The sequence below is a fragment of the Euleptes europaea genome, chromosome 5, assembly GCF_029931775.1.
Source record: "Euleptes europaea isolate rEulEur1 chromosome 5, rEulEur1.hap1, whole genome shotgun sequence".
NCBI lineage: Eukaryota > Metazoa > Chordata > Lepidosauria > Squamata > Sphaerodactylidae > Euleptes > Euleptes europaea.
The window spans coordinates 66319376-66337011 of NC_079316.1; the positions used below are offsets into that span (position 1 = coordinate 66319376).

Below are 17636 nucleotides of genomic sequence, written 5' to 3' on the forward strand. Positions count from 1 at the left end.
ACGTCATTCGCGTGGATCTTGTTAGAGGGTCGTGTTATTCGGTCTGTGTGACGGTTTAGTGGATGACACAAGTCATGCTAGGAAAAGCGGAGGGCAGCAGGAAAAGAGGAAGACCCAACAAGAGATGGACGGACTCCATAAAGGAAGCCACAGCCCTCAGTTTGCAAGACCTGAGCAAGGCTGTCCAAGACAGGACATTATGGAGGACTTTCATTCATAGGGTCGCCATGGGTCGGCAGCGACTTGACGGCACTTCACGCACACACAACACACACAAGTCAGGCTGAAGCTCCACCCGAGTGGGAAGCGCTCGTTGGAATCAACTCCCGTGATCTCTTTCTGCCTTTCCATGCATTTCATAAACCGTGCAGATAATTCCCAGTGGGTCGCCGTGTTAGCCTGTCTGCAGTAGTAGAAAAGAGCAAGAGTCCAGGAGCACCTTCAAGACTAACAAGAATATTTTCTGGCAGGGTATCTGAAGAAATGAGCTGTGGCTCACGAAAGCTCCTACCCTGCCAGAAAATACTTTTGTTAGTCTTTAAGGTGCTACTGGACTCTTGCTCTTTTCTACATAAACCGTGCAGAAAGCGTATCAATCTATACAAGCAGGGCTGAAATGATTCCTTGGCCGATGACGCCGGATTGCACGGGTTGCCAGGTCCCTCTTTGCCGTCGGCAGGAGGTTTTTGGGGCAGAGCTTGAGGGAGCGGTGTTTGGAGAGGGGAGGGACTTCAATGCCATAGAACCCAACTGCCAAAGGAGCCATTTTCTCCAGGTGAACTGATCTCTATCAGTTGGAGGTCAGCTGTAATAGCAGGAGATTGCCAGCTAGTACCTGGAGGTTGGCAACCCTAAGTTGTAGCCCTGTGAAACAGGCCATTTATGCAGGGGAGGTTTTGCCTTGGATTTGCCTCTCTCTAGATGCACATTTTTTCCCCATCCGAACTGTCAAAACTCTGCACGGGGGCTTATTTTTGAGTTTTGAGAATCCAGATGGAGAAAATGTGCATCTAGAGAGCAGCAGATCTAAGGCGAAACCTCCCGTGCATAAATGGCCTTAGCGACCCTTCCTTTTGAGTAAAAGCATGCCTAGGATCGGGGCCGCTTTTCCTGCCACCAGGATGCAAGAATGGAGAAACCTTTACAAGTCGATTTCCCCCCCCCTCCTGTCTTGTAGCAGGAAGACACAAAAACCTGTCATTAAAAGGCAGCCAAGGCAACTTTTCTGGCCATTTCAAAGAATTATACAACTAATATTTTTTTACAGTTTAATCCAAAATAAATGACGTTCCTGTACCTAACAACATTCATGGAATTAGATTGTCTCTTATCCGTAAACAATGCATTTTAAGGCAAGATAAAGCGATTTTTTTGCTACTCCTGACTACAAAAAAAATCAAATACTGACAGACTCCCGTACCTATAAAACCTACATGGGGACAGAAGGGGAAATGCCACCAAGCAAAGCTTCTCCCGGTACATCTCCCTTATATAGACTGTGATGAGAAAAGCCTGGTCTTTAAAACGTTTATTGGAATTAAGTGCCACGGAGTCCAATGAGTCTTCCAAATGAACATACATAGGATTGCAGTTCTGAAAGTCTCCCTTCTATGAAGTCTTAAAGATAACAGAAAAGGTAATGTGTGTGGCGAGTCAGACCGACTTTTGCAACCAAGGTGTTAGAGAGTGTTAAGAGGTAATTATTTTTTTATCAATAGCCCAAAGCTTTGAAAATAACTCCACCCAAATATAAAACACCATGCACTGAAGACAAAAATATTACTTGAAGTCCCTGGGGTAGGGCTACAATCCTCCAGGTTGAGCTGGAGATCTCCCAGAATTACTACTGATCTCCAGATTGCATGTTGCTTTTTTCTTAATTTAAAACATGTATTCCACTTCTGGAGAAAATGTCTGCTTTGGAAGGTGGACTGCATGGCGTTATACCCTTCCAAGGTCCCTCCCTTCCCTAAACACCACTCTCCAGTCTCCACCCTCAAAGCTCCAGGCATTTCTGAACCTGGAGTTGGCAACCCTACCCAGGGGCAAGGAGAGAGCAAGGGTGAGGAACAACAACAACAGCACAGACCAGATTGGGGGAAAATAGGCCACAGTTTTTATTGAATACAGCTGCAGATCATTGGCGCAGCATGGAGATGGATCCTGCATTGGGCAACCAGTCTGCCACCTGATATTACCCCATCCCCCCCAGCCCACCTGCTGGATGGAAACTGAGGAGTTGCAAGACCCGGATCCCACACGGGCACAAACCGCCACATGGTTGCCAGGACCAATTGAGGGCGAGGTCCTTGCAGCAGCCTGGTTAAATCGGGAAGGGTGGACCACAGTGGAAACTCTGAACTCCAGGTCTGCCTGGAGCTCTACCCCGCCCCAGCTGGCCCACGGAACAGCTGACTGGCCAGCCAGGCTGCTGCACCCCTCCCCGCCGCCCATCAAGCTCCCTGCCGGCTGGGAGCTTGACAGCCTCCCTCGATGGCCTCCCGGCCCTGCGGCCGCAAACACAGCCCCAGGTGCCATTGCTTGTTCTGAATTTCTTTTGCTTAAGACTCCATGATTCCTCCATTTATTCCTACCTGAGAATAAGTCCCATTGGACGAAGTGCAAGTTACTTCTTTTTAACTATGTTTAAGGATTGTACTACACATCTGCAACAGTGTAGAATTTTACTTGTAAGACCAATTGAGCATGCAGGGGCACTTAAGGAGCGACCATACTTAGGAATCTCATTTTTCTGACCTTATTCCTGTACCTTTAACAGCAACCAGTGTGTCTAGTGGTTAGTGTCAGACAAGGATATGGGAGACCCAGGTTCGAATGTCTACTTTGCCATGGAATCTTGCTGGTTGTCCTTGGCCCAGTCACGCACTCTCAGCCTAACCTACCTCACAGGATTGTCTGAAGGATAAAACAACAGAAAGGCAGGGTATAAATGAAGTAAATAAATACACCTAATATACAGAAATTAAGAGTCAAGTTTTCCACATTATTTCCATAACAGGAAAAAAATTCCACTTACTTTATTCTTATGCAGCAGGCTGCTAATAAAGACATCAGCACAAGATAATAAGGCCAAGTCCTACACATTCATCTCTATTATTTAGAATATTTCTCTGACAGACTTCCCATGCCATATCACTTTGTGAATCCCAAAGGCCAAAGGGAGAAGTCATAGGAAGGAGGGAGAAAATTCCTATGGACTGGAGATTTATCTACAAATGGGGCATAGGGACTGATTATGAAATGATTCTGCTATAGATAGAAGGGAATGTGGCAGGTTTCAGCAGTGACTGTACAATGTTTTCCAGCAATAGTCTTTGAAGATAAGGGAAAGATTAAATTAATTATACTTATCCCACATATCTTTTATCTGCCTATCCATATATGACTATTCTTCCCACTGGCAGTCTCTGTAGTTATCAGTAACTCTTACTTCTGCAGAGCGCCCATCAGGATAATCTCCAAAATTCAGTGGTTCCCAAACTTTGAGTCATGGAGAACTTTTCAGGAGAGAAATTCGTCACGGAGCACTGATTTTCATTTATCACCTATACTAAACCGAAGGACAGTAGTATTTTTCTTTGCTCCTTGGAGCACAGTTTGGGGACCTCTGCTCCAAATCATTCCCAAGACCTGATTTGGTATGAACCCAAGTGGTCCCTCATTGCGGGGCAATTGTCACTTCTAGCTACATTTTCTCTGAGCACAATGAAGATATTGTGACAAAAGGAGTACACACTAAGGAGTAGGTTTAAATTTTGCATACAGTTGCAACTTATATGTGGTATTAGGAAACATTGCAGACAGTAAGCAGTAGATACACGGCTGGCAATAAGCCCCACTTAGAGGGTCTGGAAAGTAGGCAGACTCCACTATGAGTTAGCGTTGTAATCCTGTTAGTTCCCCCCCCCCCCAGTCATGAACTACATTAGATTTACATTGCACTACATTAGATAACTATATGGAGAACTGCAGTTTATTAAACTGCTTATATATGCTATAATTTACATATACACTCACATACTATACTACTGTCATCTGTTCAGAGGCCTTGCTTTCAGTGCTTCCACCATTTGAGGTTAGACAGCTGACAATCCAAGAACAGGCCTTCTCTATCATGGCACCAATATTGTTGAATTCTCTCCCCAGAGAGATTAAATCTGTCCCTCTCACTGTCTTCTGCCAGCAATGAAGACTTTTGCTTCATATTCCCTTAACAACCCTCCCTCCTGCTTCTGTGCACATTTTGTTAAATTGTTTATAAATGCATGCATTTTAATGTTTTGATTGTTTGCTGCCTTTGGGACCCTGAACTGGGTGGAAAGGCAGCATAAAAACGCTTTAATTTAAATATGTGGGATATCTGCCCTACGCTGGGCTACTGCTGTAGCATACATTGATTGCTGCTGAATGTTATCAGTTGATTCAAATTCAAATACCTTTACTGGAATAATACAGATTGTAAAGTTGATTCATTCCACCCACACAAACATGCTCAGTCATGACTGCATGGAGAAACCAACCTGGACCAAATGCACGCGTGAACATCAAGCTCAGACGAAGGTCCCTAGGCACTGGCCAGACTATGCCCTGACGCATGCAATCAGTGACCCCACAGGAATGTACAGAGCCATAGCATGATCATCTGACAAGCAATTGCACAGAAACACCAGTTATCGCAATCAGTATCTTCATGTGGTGCCTCTACATTGTTATAGTTACACCAGGTATGATAGCTTTCCTTTTTTGTACGTGATTATACAAAGCATCCTAGGGGCATATTAATATACACAGTGACATCAAACAAAATTGCTAGGCCTGAGCATTGCATTGGCCCTTTGAGCGCTAGAAGGGTCCTCTGAAATGAAGCAGAAACTCTCATGTTTAACAAGCCCACATTAGTATAACCAGTGGAGCAAACATGCTCAGTGATTTCTAGATACAAGAAAAGAACTACAGTGCATCCAAGCAGGTTTTCTTAAACCTCGTTTATTTGTAGTTGCATAGCTTAAGGCAGGTCTTCAAAATCATTTTGGAAATAAACTCTTTTAATTCAGATTCATCAAGGAATCTTCAACATAATTCAAAACATCCCATGGTACCACAGTTGAGACTAAGTGTCTAAATCATCAAAAAGTCAGCATAAGTGTCCAAAGCATGAAGTCAGCATAAATTGTAACAAAAGTCACTGCAGAGTAGTACGAACAACTAAAGTTTTAGTTCACATCATTAGTTTTCTACAAAAATGTATCAATCCTTCATTTCCCCCCACACAAGCTTTCCAATGTAATCAATACCTTACATATGATGGCTGACTATAGATTTCAGAAGACTTCATTTTTAGTCCAATTCACAGAGAAGCACAGGTAGCTGGTTTTACATAAAGTAGGCTGGAGAAGTCTTTATATGCCATACACACAATTTGTAGAATATTTATTGAGTCCGGATCTATAAACATACATCTGAACACAAGGGTGCCTCACCCACACAGTTCGAAAAAGGAAAGGCTGAGATCTACATGAGCAGGCAGCAGCCTTGAACGGATAAATACAGGCCAGGCATCATGTAACATATTTCATAGACTGGTGCGCCCCTGTGTTCCACTATCTGTTGAGGGCATGTGTGGATTGGCTCTTCATCTCTCAGAACAAGAAGGTGGCAAACACAATAGTTTATTTGTTAAAGCTTAATTCGCTTCTTTTCTAGACAGCCCATAACACATAAAGGTAACCAACCACTTCTTGAAGTGTCAACATGTTCCAGACAGAGTATCATATATAAGCATAATTGATCATCAGACAATTCTTTTAAAAAGAGCTCCTTCTTTTAGTGCTGTTACATGTTAGAAGTGCCAAGGACTTAGTACTGTCAGTTAAATGCACCTGGGGCTACTTAAATGTACCTGGGAGGGAAGAAAACACTTTAAAATAAAGAGTTTTCTCCACAAGTAATTATATGTTTTCATTTGTATGATGATCCTGGCTGCCCTTAAAAAAAATAATGTCTGGTTTAAGCCCACAATATTCCACTAACCCCTAACCTGCCTTGGCTTACTGATGTACTTTTTCAAAATATGCCTTTGAAGCTTCTGGGCTAGGCTTGATCTGCAAAGGAAAAAAAGGAGAGAGAAAAAAACAATTGGTAAATCCTTTTCAGCAAAGATAGGAACTAAATACCTTGAGTGTTTAAAAAGCTCAATTTTACTTGATTAAAAATATTTTCAAATAAAAAAATAATTTGGTCAACATTCTGAGGTCTAGCACGGCTTGGGGTTTGTTGTATGACTCACTTGCTCAGCACCATTTCAACTCCCCTTCTTGTGTCCCGAGATACAAGGAAGACAGCTGACATGGAGCGAAACGTTGGCAACTGTGCATATTTGCATGGACTCACTCAAGCTTTTCAAGTTAACGAGATGCTCAGCTTTTCAAGTTAACGAGAGCAAGGGGGACCTTGTTCTGTTAACATGGATATGGCAGCGTATTGCTACTCCCATATTCTGTCCTCCCCCACCCCCACTCATAACTCATATAAGGGTATGAAAAGTGGAGCTGCTCTTGCACAGCTGTGCCACACACACCCTTTAATAATGTAAGAGGAAGCGTTGGTTTTTATCTGCCGACTTTCTCTACCTTTTAAGGAGAATCAAACCGGCTTAGAGTCGCCTTCCCTTCCTCTCCCCACAACAGACACCTTGTGAGGTAGGTGAGGCTGAGAGAAATCTAAGAGAACTGTGAGTAGTCCAAGGTCACCCAGCTGGCTTCATGTGTAGGAGTGGGGAAACCAACCCGGTTCACCAGATTAGCGTCCGCCGCTCATGTGGAGGAGAGGGGAATCAAACCCGGTTCTCCAGGTTAGAATCCACTGCTCCTAATTACACCACGCTGGCTCTCATGAACTACATTATTTTAATGGCACAGCAGCTCTTTCTAATCCTATTCAAACAAGAGGCAACTCAGCTCCTTGTATCATGACTATGTCTTAATTTAATTATTGGTGGATTAGCCTTATTTCACTTTAGGCAGTCCAAATTGCCTGAGCTTATCGTCAGATTCCTGAAGTTCTAGCAACATTTTTATACCCAGCAAAAACAAAGCAAAAACAAACTTGTCTCATTGCGAGGATGGGATACTTGGAACACTTGCGTTTAGGAACACTGTATTAGGTCTAGCAACACACCGTAGGGGAGTTGGGTGTCCAGTTTGCTGGGCAGACTTCTCCATGTGTTTCTACATACTGGAACGCCTTCACCAAGCGAAGCGTTTCTTCTACACTGCGACCAACTGGGAGGTCATTGATGCTCAAATGCTTGATAATTCCACTGGGGTCAATGATGAAAAGCCCCCTTAAGAGAAATAAAAGAAGAAAGTATAGATTTAAGATAGCTAACAAGTAAGAGTACTTCTTCCTGCAGTCCCTTTTCAGTTTAAAACGCATTGTGGCCGCAATCAAAGTCATTCCTTCTTTGTCAGATAGCAGCTATCGCAGGGTCCCCACACTTTTTGAGCCTGCGGGCAACTTTTGAACTCTATCACGGTGTGGCAGGCACAGCCACAAAATGGCTGCTACAGCTTATATTCATTACACAGTAAAGATCCTTATGCTGTGGTAGCAGTGGCCGCCGAAGCTGTGTTTTAAAAAATCTGCACAGCCAATCAAATCCACAGCATGGGATATCCAGTAAAACAGTCATGCAATATACTAATCAAGAGAGAACCCACAAGAACTTGCTGGATACATCTCATTTCCCCCCCACAAACACACACACTATTTCTTCTTTCTCGTCCCTGAAAGCCCCCATAACCTCTCCCCTTCTCCTGCGTCCTTCTCTGCTTCCCACCCAACAACGAACCTACATTTATCTGTCCCACTGTCTTAAGCTTTCCCTCCCGCCTCCCCAGCAGACTGTGGGACAGAACTCTGCTGCCAAATGGCTTGAATAGGCAAAGTCCTTTGAAAAATTGTTTAGTCCAGATTCCCTAATTAGATGCCGGAATAAAAGCCTCTCATTACAAGCAGACTTTAAAACAGGCAAGTAGCGAACTTTCAAACTTTTGGAAGATTTAAAAGAGTGACACCAGGAACTTTTAGAACCATCCCATGGAAATGATAAAGAATAAACTCTCACCTTAGTGCAATACCAGATGCTTCCAAGAGCACACCATAATCTCGGGAAATTTGCTTGGTCATATCTGATAGAAGAGAGATATTCATATGGCCCAATCCACCAGTCTAATGAAAAATGGTGTGGGGGAAGGGAGAAAGACCTTAAGATTACATCCTGGTTTACTTTTCTTCCCAGTTTCATCAACGTCCAAACACTGGAAGAGTCTTTAAAGAATCACCTTAAGCAAGACATAATTCCCAAATCTAATTCCCCTCTACAGAACCACAAAAAGGAAAGCCGAGTATTTACAGTGAAACGGCGTGAAAAATCTTGGGGGGGACGGACGGAAGCAAGATTCAAGAATTTCAGTGCTAGAGACTAACAGTGCCATCCTAAGCAGAGTTACATACTCCGCTCAGTATGGCAGCGCAAGTTTTATAAGGAATCACCCTTTTATAAACCACACCACTTGATTTGACAGTTTATACAGCGCCTTAAAAAAGAGCTCATTACACTCAAAGCAGCAACATGAAGCACATTTTCATCATTAGCCAGACACTGTTCCAAATTGTAAGAAAGTTTTAAGTCCTTCCAACAAATTTAAAATTATTAGTTAATTAAATTCAGAGTTTCATTATCCCCTGAAGTGCATGTTTTGTTAACTACAAAAGGAGTCTTATATTGTTTGATGCTTAAATTTACACAGATTATTCATAAATTGCCTCCCAATAAACAGGGACCGGCTGAAGTTAAAATCCTATTCCAAGCCAAACTATGAAGCTGGGTGTGCAATTCTTTTATTGTAACATTCTCACACAAAGAAGTGGGTAGCATTAAAATAAGATTAAGGGCGCTTTGCGACTGGTTTTACTGTGTGGACGGGCAAAATCCACTTGCAAACCATTGTTAAATAGGACAAAGTGCATTATCCAGTGCGTGCGAAAGTGGAGTTGAGTCAGCAACACCAACAAAATGGGTAAGGTTTCAACCATATCTTTTTGAATTTCAAGACTGAAATGTTGCTACTAGCTGTACATGTATAAATGTATTCCCCACTGCAGTGGTGCACAGTTAGTTAGTAGTGGCAGCTGCATCTATTGAATTTCACATCTCCACAGCCAGGAAGACAAACTACCGATCCTTGAAACAAGGCTTTCAAGTTTCATCAGTGTTCAAGGACTATTCAGGGTCTGTTTCTGGGTGACCTTGGGTGATCACTGTATTCTACTTTACAAGTGCTTTTGCAGATGCATAAATTTATCCACGCTGGCTTCAAGGATGTTAGACACATAAGCACCATAAAACTATTTACAGCTGCACCCATCCATCAAATCTGACTAATTCCTGATTTTTTGTCCAAAGCAGTAATTACTCTGCACTGTTTCTACACATTTTGGAATCTGAGCTTGGTTCCATACCCTGAAGACTTGCAGGTAATGCGGCTAGCGTGCAAACAATGGCTACAAGCAATTCTTCCTAAGCCTGAATAACAGGATTTGATTTATTACCCAGCAGATATTCCCTAGATCCAATGGAGATAAAGAAAAAAACACCATGGTCCATCTCATTCAAGCCTTCCATATCCTTCCACAGGAAACAAGAGAAAGGACAATTGTAATAGTAGTACTTGTATAAGACTACCTATTTTCTTCTCCATTAGGCCTAAGAAAATTGTCCAAGGACTCTGAAATTACTGGAATAATTAGGCTGTATAGTCTAATGGGCCCTGACCTGGATGGCCCAGGCTAGCCTGATCTCATCAGATCTCAGAAGCTAAGCAGGGTCAGCTCTGGTTAGTATTTGGATGGGAGACCACCAAGGAATATCAGGGTTGCTGTGCAGAGGAAGGCACTGGCAAACCACCTCTGTTAGTCTCTTGCCATGCAAACCCCAAAAGGGGTCGCCATAAGTCGGCTGCGACTTGATGGCACTTCACACACACACACATAGTCTAATGGCCTGTGGTTCCCCAACTCCTCAAAATTCTTGCTAGTGTTTAGTAGCTATTGAAGTTATAGGCAAAACCCAATTATTTTAAAGGCTCTGGATTATACTGAGGACCTTAGAACTTTATCAGTATTTGAACACATAGTTGACAATTGCATATAGACTTATTTTTAGATATCTGGAAACCCTTGATAGAAACGTATGTGTAGATCTGCCACCACTATTGTTATATTTTTTTTCTTTTCTTAAAATTTAGTTAGTTGTTGGATTTAAGAGTTTTTTCCCCCTTGCTCTTTTTTCCTGTTCTTTTTGAAAGAAAGGAAGACATGCAGGAAGGCAGGCTCTGGATTATCCTGCAGCCATACCTTTTATCCAAGTTTCCACTGTATTTAAGAACTGCATCATGGTTCCTATTAGTGTGTCTGTTGCAATCTTTTTTAACACCAACAGCACTTCCTTCAAGTTCGTACCATTCAGAAACTCAGCTACTGACTCACGAATTTCTCACAGTTGTAACATAAGGTTGCTTTGAATTCAAGAATTCATGCTTATCATGCTATGACAAGGGGCTGCATTCTGCAGTCATACCAAATAGGAATTGCAAACTTTAGCTGCCTGACAACGTTCAGTACAAGCTACAGATGGAGATCCTAAAATGGCTAGTTAGAAAACAAAACTTATCAACAAACTCTCTTTGTATGTCAGTTTTCTGATATGCTTTTCTGTGCAAGAAAGCCTTTTCCCAATTCTACCTAAACTTAAAAGTATCTAGACAATTGCAGAAAAACCTACATGTTAAGTGCATTTGATTTGTCCTACAACAATGCTTTTTGCCTTGCAACTCACCAGTTCCCACTCAGCCAACAGACAAGCACATTGTACATGTACAGGCAGATAGTTAAGTGGGAGTTGCTCTTTATTGTACTTTTTCAATAAAGCACTCTCTATATGGTTGCAACCAGGGTGTTACTGGAAGAACCCCACCATGACAATCATGCTGAGAAAGTCAGAAGAACTTCAGAAAGAGTGGTTCTGTATCTTTCCAAATTGTGATAGAGATTATGCTATATTATGGCCCCTCCCTTTCTAGTGACAGCACAGCAAAGAGCTCAATTTGTACCTTTCGCGGTGTATTTATCCAGGCAAGGTGACAAAAGTGAGAGTCCACTGATACAGCAACAACCTCACAATTCACATCACGGAATTCATTAGCTTTGTCACTGAAAGCAATAATCTCTGTTGGACAGACGAAGGTGCTAATGGAAAGAAACGGTACAACCAGAATGTAAGGAGGAAGCAGTCAGCTCTGATTAAAGAATGCAGTTTTGCACTCCAAATTCACATGGCAAGATATATATATATATGCTTATCTTCAATAGAGAGCACTAAAAAACAAAGTGTTACAAAACCTTTCAGTTTACACATTCAGTACAAAGGTCAAAAGAAAAATGCAATATTGCCAAGAAAACATGTTTTACAACACTGAAGAGAAACTGCTGGACCAACAAAGAATACCTCTCTAGCTCCATGCAGATGATGATCTAGATATATAGATGACTGGATTCGTGTTACAGTGTATGTGTCTGCTAAATCCTGGTATTCCTAAGGGGCCTCAAATGATCTGAAATAAGCAGAAGCCTGCAGTTCCTATGGAGCTGCTGAGATCCACCCATCTTCCCATCCCTCAAAAAACAGATTCCTTTGTTAAGAGCAGATCAGAACAAGACAACAAAGAGGTGAAAGAGGGTGGTTTTTCTAGAACAGGATCTTAAGGGTGGAAATGTGTTGGGATGTGGTAGTGGTAGACCTACTGCCATGTATCCTACCACATAAGGACTTAACACTGTGACTATATGGTAGCTGGAGAATTACATGGCTGGATACATGACAAAGCCTCAAACACCATGGATTTGCAATTCAAGAACTATGTATACATACAGCTATAGTGAATTCTGCCAGCACTAAACGGACATGAAGGTACCTGGGTGTCAATCACAACTTCAGCACATTTCCACAATGCAGTCCTAAGCCCAGCTCCACCCTTCTAGTCCACTGAAGTAGCAAGATAAGGCTGCTTACAATGGTGCTGCAAGTTAGTTACAGGACTATGTCCTCTTGGGTAAGCTGGGCAATGAAAACTAGGAACAGCAAATTGCCAACCAGGTGCCCCACAATGTAACCCGCTACTGCCAATGGTAAACGGGTGCCAACAGAATCAAGACACTGCCTGTAGTGGAGGCAAGAATGGGAAGTGATCTCATGACTACATTTCTGGACGTGATCTTATCACTACACTTTTGTTAAACTATACACTCGGTCGTGATCGCTGTTTTTACAGTACTTTGTTGTTCCACTGTACTTCTTTTGAATTAGAAATCATTCAGATTTTAAGAGAAGATGTGGTAATTCATTAGTGAGAATTACTGGCCCTGGGTAGGATCCACCACCTTGGTCTGAAATGCTTTCATGGGCAGCAGTAAAGCTCTACCGGAGACATATGGTCCTCTCTATAACTTGATTTGGCTTCCTAACAATCTACCTGTTCTTCATACCCTTCTTATTTCAACATACCTCAGCAATTTTCACTTTTTTAGAAGCCAAACCTCTCCAAATGAGGCATTAATGCAAGAACTCCACCACTTCCAGCTTAGTGCTTATCACTTACACTCTACACAAAGGAACACCCACAGCTCTGTACAAAGGCAGGCAGCATGAAAGTAGAGAAACGTTTTCTGCAGATAAAGGGGCCACGAGTTATGGTATTTGCAGGCCACATCTGCTTAAAAGAGATAAACGTGGTTACTTACAAGTCCAAAGGGTAGAAGAATAGGACAAGATACTTCCCTTTGAAGTCATCTAAACTCATTTCTTTGAACTCTCCATTAACCACAGCTGTGCCTTTAAAATGGGGAGCATGCTGGGTGACAGCAGGAACAAACCTTGAAGAACCTGAGAAATGTTCAATACAGAAGGGGGTTACTGATATTGTGGTTTCTTAAGAAATTGTACATGAACACATGAAGGTGCCTTATACTGAATCAGATCCTTAGTCCATCAAAGTCAGTATTGTCTACTCAGACTGGCAGCAGCTCTCCAGGGTCTCAAGATAGAGGTCTTTCACATCACCTACTTGCCTAGTCCCTTTAACTGGAGATGCCAGGGATTGAACCTGGGACCTTCTGAATGCCAAACAGATGCTCTACCACTGAGCCACAGCCCCTCCCCAACATAACAGAAATTTCTGCCTCAAGGCAAAAGCAATACACATGATATGCAACTAGCAGCCTTACCACAGAATGACACACAGAGCAGTTATGTACACCTATCACCTTAGGGCACAAACACCCAGGGAATCCTGGGATGCAGGACTCCCTGGGTGGGTCCAGGACTGTCCCTTAAAGAACTTAAGAGATGGAGGTAGCATTTTAAGAAGAAGAAGGAGTTGGCTTTTATATGCCGACTTTGTCTACCACTTAAGGGAGACTCAAACCGGCTTACAATCACCTTCCCTTCCCCTCCCCACAACAGATACCCTGTGAGGTAGGTGGGGCTGAGAGAGCTCTAAGAGAGCTGTAACTTGCCCAAGGTCACCCAGCTGGCTTCGTGTGTAGGAGTGGGGAAACAAATCCAGTACACCAGATTGCCACTCATGTGGAGGAGTAGGGACTCAAACCCGGTTCTCCGGATCAGAGTCCACCACTCCAAACCACCGTTCCTGACCACTACACCACACATCATTGAAAACCACAAATGTTTGTTGCCATTACACAGCAGACATCACCGTAGTTGGGCAGGGAGAGATCCCAACAGGAGTTCCAACTGGCCTATCACCTCGGGTGCATCTGTGTGTTGATGCTGCCAGGCAAATGGAGGAATGTCTCACCACCGGTCAGGGCAGTTTTATTTCTATCCTCCCCCCTCCCATGACAGAACCATTTAGGCAATCCAGACACACGCCTGCCGGCTCTACATATTTATTATTATCATTTATTAGATTTCTATTCCGCCCCTTCCTGACCAAAGTCGGGCTCGGGGCAGCTTACAACAAGAAAAATACAATAGAATCTAAAATACACCTCGGCCATAAAACATGCATTATACTTAAAAACCCCATGATTTAAAATTTTTAAATGTAACACTTCTAAAAGTTTCAGATGGCGCCTTCCAAATTAATAACACTAAATGGGTAACCAGTCAAGGGGAGGGAGAAGAGAGGGAAAAAAATTATTTATTAAAACATTTATATTCCACCTTTCCGTTTGCTTCAAAGAAGCTTACAATAGTTAAAACATCCCCAGCTAAAAGCAAAGATAAAATAAGCCCCAAATCTCTCCCCCTAGGTTGCTTTGATGCAGAGTTTGCATTAATTAAAAAAAAAAGACAGAGCACACACACCCCTTCTTTTTAATGGTTAAATCTCGTACTCTGAGAGCCAGAGTGGCGTAGTGGTTAAGAGCGGTGGTTTGGAGCCGTGGACTCTGGAGAACTGGGTTTGATTCCCCACTCCTCCACATGAGGGGCGGATGCTAATCTGGTGAACTGGATTTGTTTCCCCACTCCTACACAAGAAGCCAGCTGGGTGACCTTGGGCCAGTCACACTCTCTCAGCCCCACCTACCTCACAGGGTGTCTGCTGTGGGCAGGGGAAGGGAAGGTGATTGTAAGCCGGTCTGATTCTTCCTTGAGTGGTGGAGTAAGTCCGCAAAAAAAACCCAGCTCCTCTTCTTCTATTCTGTACCGCAGGTCAGAAAAGCAGTACACTGTCGACTTTTGGGATCGGAGACAAGGCAAACACAAGGGCCATTTACGCACGGGAGGCTTTGCCGCTCTCGAGATGCACATTTCCCCCATCCAAATTCTCAAAAATAAGCCCCCATGCCGAGTTTTGTGAATTCGGATAGGGGAAATGTGCATCCAGAGAGCGGCAAATCCAAGGCAACACCTCCCGCTACCAGCTCGTCAGCCAAGGTGGCCACACACACACACACCCATCCAGATCTGGGCTGGCAAGTCAACTGTGGGCTCACCAGCCAAGGAAGCCACCCCCCCCCCCAGTTTAAAACGTAAAAAAGTAATAATGCGAGGGACTACAGATCCTAATTTTATAGAAGACACAGACATTTGGTAGTATTTATTTACAACATATACTCAGCCCGACCAAGTAACATTGATGTTATATCTGGCCCTCCTAACACATGAGTTCGACACCCCTGGGGTAAGGTTTCTGTGTAGATCACAGGTTCCCAACCGGGGGTCCGTGGACCCCCAGGGGTCCGCGAGAACTAAATTAAGGTCCGCGAAACAAAGTTCTAAACCCATAATAAATTAATATTTTCAATTAAAAGTTCTCTATTATAAAATATATATATATATTCAAATATTATTCTAAGTTTAATGTTTAACTAACAGTTATGATTAAAGTTTATTTTCACATTCTTGGAATTTTTAGTTTGAACCTTGGGGTCCCTGCACCGAACAAAAAAGTCCTAGTGGTCCGTGGTCCAAAAAAGGTTGGGAACCACTGGCGTAGATGCAAGCTCTGAACAAGCGTTTACATGACTTCAGCCCCTTCTATCTGAAGCGGCACCCGACTGCAACGCGCACTCACCGGTGCCGAAATGCCGCCGAGGAAAAGGAGGCGCCGCGTGGGCTTCGCACTTCTTCCCGGCAGCCGCGGGAACGGCTGGAAGGGGCTTCCCGGCAGCCCAGCACGCCCGCCAGGGCAAGGCAACGGGCCGGCCGAGCTGGAAGGGAAAAGACGACAGGGAAACCCATGGCGGGGGGGACGGGTCGAGGGTGCGTTGCACAGACCCCGAGCCAACACTTCGCCGCGGCGGCTGGGGAGGCCGCCCAGAAGCGTCCCCAGCGCGCAAACCAGCCGCGGCTGCCCGAAACGCCCCCCCCCCCCGGGAAGCCGTGGAGGAGGCGCCCCGCCTGCAAACACCCCCAAAGCGCTACGGGTCGGCTCATCGCCGTCCCCGAAGAAAGGAGCCGGGCGCCCCTTGCAAGCGGGAAAGGCGGGAGACTGGTCGGAGGGAGAGGAGCAAACGAAGCTGGGCTCGGCTCCCTCTGCCAGGGAGAGCGTGGGCGTAAAGGGCCTCCAAGTCGCAGCCGACTTAGGGCGACCCCTTTGTTGGGGGCTTTCATGGCAAGAGACTAACTACCAGAGGCGGTTTGCCAGTGCCTTCCTCTGCCCAGCAACCCTGGACTTCCTTGGTGGTCTCCCATCCCAATACGAACCAGGGCCGACCCTGCTGAGCGTCTGCGATCTGACCAGATCAGGCTCGCCTGGGCCACCCGGGTCTGCCAAGGAGAGCGAGGCGCAACCGGCCCTGCGGCCTCTGCTCAACAGCTAGGAAGTCAAAAGGGCGAAAAGGCACGGGAGGGTTGGCCGCTCTCCAGAGGCCCGTTTCCCCCCCAGCCAACTTCTCACCACCCAACCATAAGCCCCCCATGCAGAGTAGCGGGAATTCAGAGGGGGGGGGAAAGGGGCATGTAGAGAGTGGCCAAACCTCCCGCGCCTTCTCGCCCCCAAAGGCTGCTTTCCGCCGGTGCCCGCGCTGCAAAGAGAGCTGGCGACCGCGGGCTCGCGCTTACCCAGGGCTTCAGTAACCTTCCCGCAGCAGCCATCTTCCGCCCCGGAGACCGCCGAGGAGAGGAAGCGGAAGCCCCGCCGCAGCCCCGCACGTGTGGAGGGCGGCCCCAGCAATTGCATCGCCCCCAGCTGCGCGTCGGGGCACGCCCCCGCCCCCAGGGGAGCTTCGGGCCGTCAATGAAAGGCCCGGCGACCGTTTGCAATGCAGATTCTTGGGAGAACTGGTGCGAGCTAACTTGCTTAATTTTTTTTCTTTTGCCAAATTACAGAGAAAGAGCCGCAGGCGATAAATATAACGTCTGTAATGTGTGTGTGTGTTAAGTGCCGTCAAGTCGCTTCCGACTCATGGCGACCCTATAAATCGACGCCCTCCAGAATGTCCTGTCTTGGACAGCCTTGCTCAGGTCTTGCACATTGAGGGCCGTGGCTTCCTTATGGAGTCCATCCCTCTCTTGTTGGGTCTTCCTCTTTTCCTGCTGCCCTCCACTTATCTTTTCCAGTGACTCTTGCCTTCTCATAATGTGCCCAAAATATGATAGCCTCAGTTTAGTCATTTTAGCTTCTAGGCTTGATTTGATCTATAACCCACAGATTTGCTTTTGGTTTTTGGCCATCCACTGTATCCGTAACACTCTCCTCCAATACCACATTTCAAAGGAATCTACTTTCTTCCTATCAGCTTTCTTCGTTGTCCAGCTGTCACACCCATACATAGTAGTAGGGAATACGATGACATGAATTAATCTAGTCTTGGTGGCCAGTGACACGTCCTTACACTTCAGAATCTTTTCTAGCTCCTTCATGGCTGCCCTTCCCAGTCTCAGTCTCCTTCTGATTTCTTGGCTGCAGTCTCCCATTTGGTTGATGATGGAGCCAAGGAATAGAAAGTCTTGAACCATTTCCATTTCCTCATTGTCAACCTGCAATCTGTACTTCTCTAGTATATCAACTTCAGCAACATAAGAGACA

The 17636-nt window shown here is 44.7% G+C and overlaps 1 protein-coding gene across 1 annotated transcript; it reads right to left on the minus strand.

Moving 5' to 3' along the window:
• Nucleotides 1-6007: 6007 nt before the first annotated feature.
• On the minus strand, nucleotides 6008-16787 carry PRDX3 (peroxiredoxin 3). Its single transcript, XM_056850468.1, has 7 exons — nucleotides 16602-16787; nucleotides 15681-15816; nucleotides 12880-13021; nucleotides 11193-11328; nucleotides 8147-8250; nucleotides 7198-7363; nucleotides 6008-6122 (listed from the first exon to the last, which is right to left on the minus strand). The coding sequence occupies exons 1-7, from the start codon at nucleotides 16785-16787 to the stop codon at nucleotides 6069-6071; spliced, it is 924 nt and encodes a 307-aa protein (XP_056706446.1). The 3' UTR covers nucleotides 6008-6068.
• Between the last annotated feature and the right edge of the window lie 849 nt (nucleotides 16788-17636).

Coding starts and splice junctions, on each gene's coding strand:
- PRDX3 (XM_056850468.1), bottom strand. CDS start 16,787: ATGCAATTGCTGGGGCCGCCCTCCACACGTGCGGGGCTGCGGCGGGGC. Junction 15,817..16,601: donor GCGGAAAGCAGCCTTTGGGG/GCGAGAAGGCGC, acceptor TTTCCCTTCCAG/CTCGGCCGGCCCGTTGCCTT. Junction 13,022..15,680: donor TCGGCGGCATTTCGGCACCG/GTGAGTGCGCGT, acceptor AACATTTCTCAG/GTTCTTCAAGGTTTGTTCCT.